This window comes from Anopheles aquasalis, chromosome 2 (assembly GCF_943734665.1).
Source record: "Anopheles aquasalis chromosome 2, idAnoAquaMG_Q_19, whole genome shotgun sequence".
Taxonomy (NCBI): Eukaryota; Metazoa; Arthropoda; class Insecta; order Diptera; family Culicidae; genus Anopheles; species Anopheles aquasalis.
Window position 1 is genome coordinate 27042744 of NC_064877.1, and position 3056 is coordinate 27045799.

Here is a 3056-nt window from a genome sequence, read left to right on the forward strand (position 1 = left end):
TAAAACTGGCAAACAATTATGCGATGCTTTTCAAGCACGAATTTAAAAGATAAGTAAATTTGCATTGTTATGAGAAAGTGAGATAATATGACAACAACAGGTAATGAAATTAATAACATCTAGAAGTAACCGTGACTTGCAGATATCCAAGAGCTTCCCAGATTTCATACACACATTTTAGATTTTCTTACTAGTCATTTCAGGAACATTTCAGATTGTTCGATGTCGTTTCTAGTATCTAGTCTTGAAGACAAATAGCTATTCAAATGTTATTACTTGTTTTATTATAATGAAATTTTAAATAAATATCGATGTATACACTATATAGTGACCATGCACAACAGTCGTAGTAGTTTTATCTACTATGATTTTAAAGTTGGTTTTAAAACACTTTTTATTTATGAGATATGTAAACTTGTATGAAACAATAAGATATCAGATTTCTAGCAATTTGTACCGGGCTTCAGTGATTCAATCACGGTTTACAACTTCGTCCCGTATTTGGCTTCGTATCGCTCAACAAACTTACGATCAAAATGTTGCAGCCAGTTATCTTGTTCATAATAATTATAAGGCTAAAACAAAAAAATATTAATACAGTTAATTAAGAAACAATACATTAGAGATAATTTAGATTATTACCTCGTCGTCTACAATGGTTGGTACAAATGGTAATGGACGATGTACGCTATCCGTTTGGTTGGCAAAATCTTTGTAAAGTATTCCTCCGAGCTGCCCCTTGCTACATGAGTTGATGGCTTCCTTTTTATCTGCATGACTTTCAATGCACTAAAAAATTGAACATGCAGCAGAAGTAATTTTATTTAATAATGAAACTCGAAGAAATGTTTTCATGAAGTTCATGAAAAGTATTAAAGATAGATTATACCTTCTCAAAACTGGTTCGAAAGTTCTTCATAAGACAAGCGACAACAGGGAAGGCTTTATTGAATGGAAGTTTTTCTAATATACAACCATGCAGAATATTGAGTTCGCATTCCCGTGGTCCATGCTGGCAGTGATACACAGGAGAATCGTTGTTTCGTTCATCAATCTATCGGAAATAATGAACGATAGTAGGGGTCATTTCTGGTTGATGACACTCCACACGCATCTTTTACCCATGATTTTCCAAACGGCACAAGGCGCAGCTTCATTTCCTTTTCTCGTCGCAGCCACGATGGATACAACTGATGAGTGATAAATACCATACTGTCACTGCACAAGGTTTCATAATAGATGGTGATTGGTAACTTGGACGTTTCGTTGCTGACAGTTGCAGCATTGCTATCTGAAGCAGCAGCCTGATAGGAATATGTTACTAGAACGGCTCCTAGACAAAACACTTTTAGCAAACCTAACCCTAACTGAAAATCGACAAGTTTTCGAATCATTGTGCACAGTAGACTAAATAACTTTAAGAATTGTCCACGACCTTTTACTAAGTATGACTGTAAGTTAATGTTCGGTAATGAAAGCTCAAGACGTCTTTGTTACTTCTGTATTCGATCGTCAATGAATGATCTTACTTTTGAACACATAACTCCTCGAGCAGCTCCGGGCAACGGGAGTATTTTCGTTGATTATGTTTGATAGTGTATTGTTTCTTTTTAACACACTTTTGCCCAGGAACTATGTGAAATAGGCATTCAGGTCTAAAAATTGAAAATATCTCAATTCACAAAGCCTCCACAAAACCTTAGAAAAATGATTAATTGAAGCTGTTGATGAATTAATGCCTTATAAAATTATTAATAGCTAATTTTCTCATTTTGTCCAACATAGACAACAAACTCACCCCATTGTTAGGAATGAAGAACACTTGGATTGCGTTATCTGTTGAACACTGCAATCATTGTCGACTCATCATGGGTTTTGTGGAGCAGTGTCTACCATAATGATGACATGCTTGACACCGTAATGTACTGATTCGACCTTTTGAACTTCAGTCGCATGCATTATCTTTAGACCGTATATACAAACGACGAAATAGCCGGACATAGAACGCACTAATACTTGACTCGATTCTAATGACCTAGACTGGATGAAAAGAGTTGATTCACATAAATAATATTTGTATGCCCTATTCCAAAATACACTAAACTATTTATAAATTTGTTTGTTTTTGTCTTTGATCATTACATTATTTAAAACATACCGCTCGTTTGACTTTACTGACTTTGACTAGATTTTTGAGTTAATCTTGAATGCCCAAAACTAAAACATTCGTGTTTATGTTTCTTATTATCAATAATGCGTTATCAGTAAGGAAACGATTAAACAACGCGTGTGTTTATTATCTCTTATGGTGCTTGAAACCTACCCTTTAAACATACGGATCGTCCGTCATTATATATGTAAAAAAAACCTACCTTTTGATGGTTAATCATAAATTTAAATTCAATACATACCGTCTTCTATGCTTGTCATTTGTTCATCAAAATGATCTTAGTATATGCATCAAACATACATAACCATTGAAAAGACAATTTTAATCATTACGTATCAAACGATTGAAAGAACTAGATAGAATTCTTTGAATATAGAATAAAATATATCAATTTAAAACGCGAAACACACTAAATTCACAGTTGATTCACTAAAGTCTATTTTTATTCTCATCAAAACAATATTCGCACACGTTTTGGTTTCCCATACTTCTTGTATAAATGATCTAGAATTGTATGCTTGTAATATTGAAGGCGCTCATCTCCTTTTCATCACATAATCTGCTCATATAGCTACAGCCGTTCTATATCCAGCCAACCGTGTCGTAAGCGATTTAAACCGTTTGAAGTCATGTGCAAGATGTTCCCAGAACGCTTTTCATTTTTCACGCATGATTTTATTTGAGCATGTGTCAGATAAGGAATTTTCGTTATCTTTAATAGATCTGGCATCTTCTAGTCTTCTATACAGGTACTGATCATGATTTGCTAATGTGAAATTGAGTAATTAAACCATTATCATAGTTTAAAATCAATTTGTTTCTTTCCGCTTACGTGAGCCAAAAATCATAACAAAAAGTATTTAAAAAACATAATTCAAGCCACAAA

The 3056-nt window shown here is 33.8% G+C and overlaps 1 protein-coding gene across 1 annotated transcript; it reads right to left on the minus strand.

The window, feature by feature from the left end:
* Positions 1–420: 420 nt before the first annotated feature.
* Positions 421–1498, minus strand: LOC126569392 (GILT-like protein 2). Its single transcript, XM_050226438.1, has 4 exons — positions 1122–1498; positions 890–1054; positions 643–789; positions 421–575 (listed from the first exon to the last, which is right to left on the minus strand). Exons 1-4 carry the CDS (start codon positions 1392–1394, stop codon positions 483–485), a joined length of 678 nt encoding a protein of 225 aa, XP_050082395.1. The 5' UTR covers positions 1395–1498; the 3' UTR covers positions 421–482.
* Positions 1499–3056: the final 1558 nt, after the last annotated feature.

Coding starts and splice junctions, on each gene's coding strand:
- LOC126569392 (XM_050226438.1), bottom strand. CDS start 1,394: ATGATTCGAAAACTTGTCGATTTTCAGTTAGGGTTAGGTTTGCTAAAA. Junction 1,055..1,121: donor TGCCGTTTGGAAAATCATGG/GTAAAAGATGCG, acceptor TATTTCCGATAG/ATTGATGAACGAAACAACGA. Junction 790..889: donor TTCGAACCAGTTTTGAGAAG/GTATAATCTATC, acceptor TCAATTTTTTAG/TGCATTGAAAGTCATGCAGA.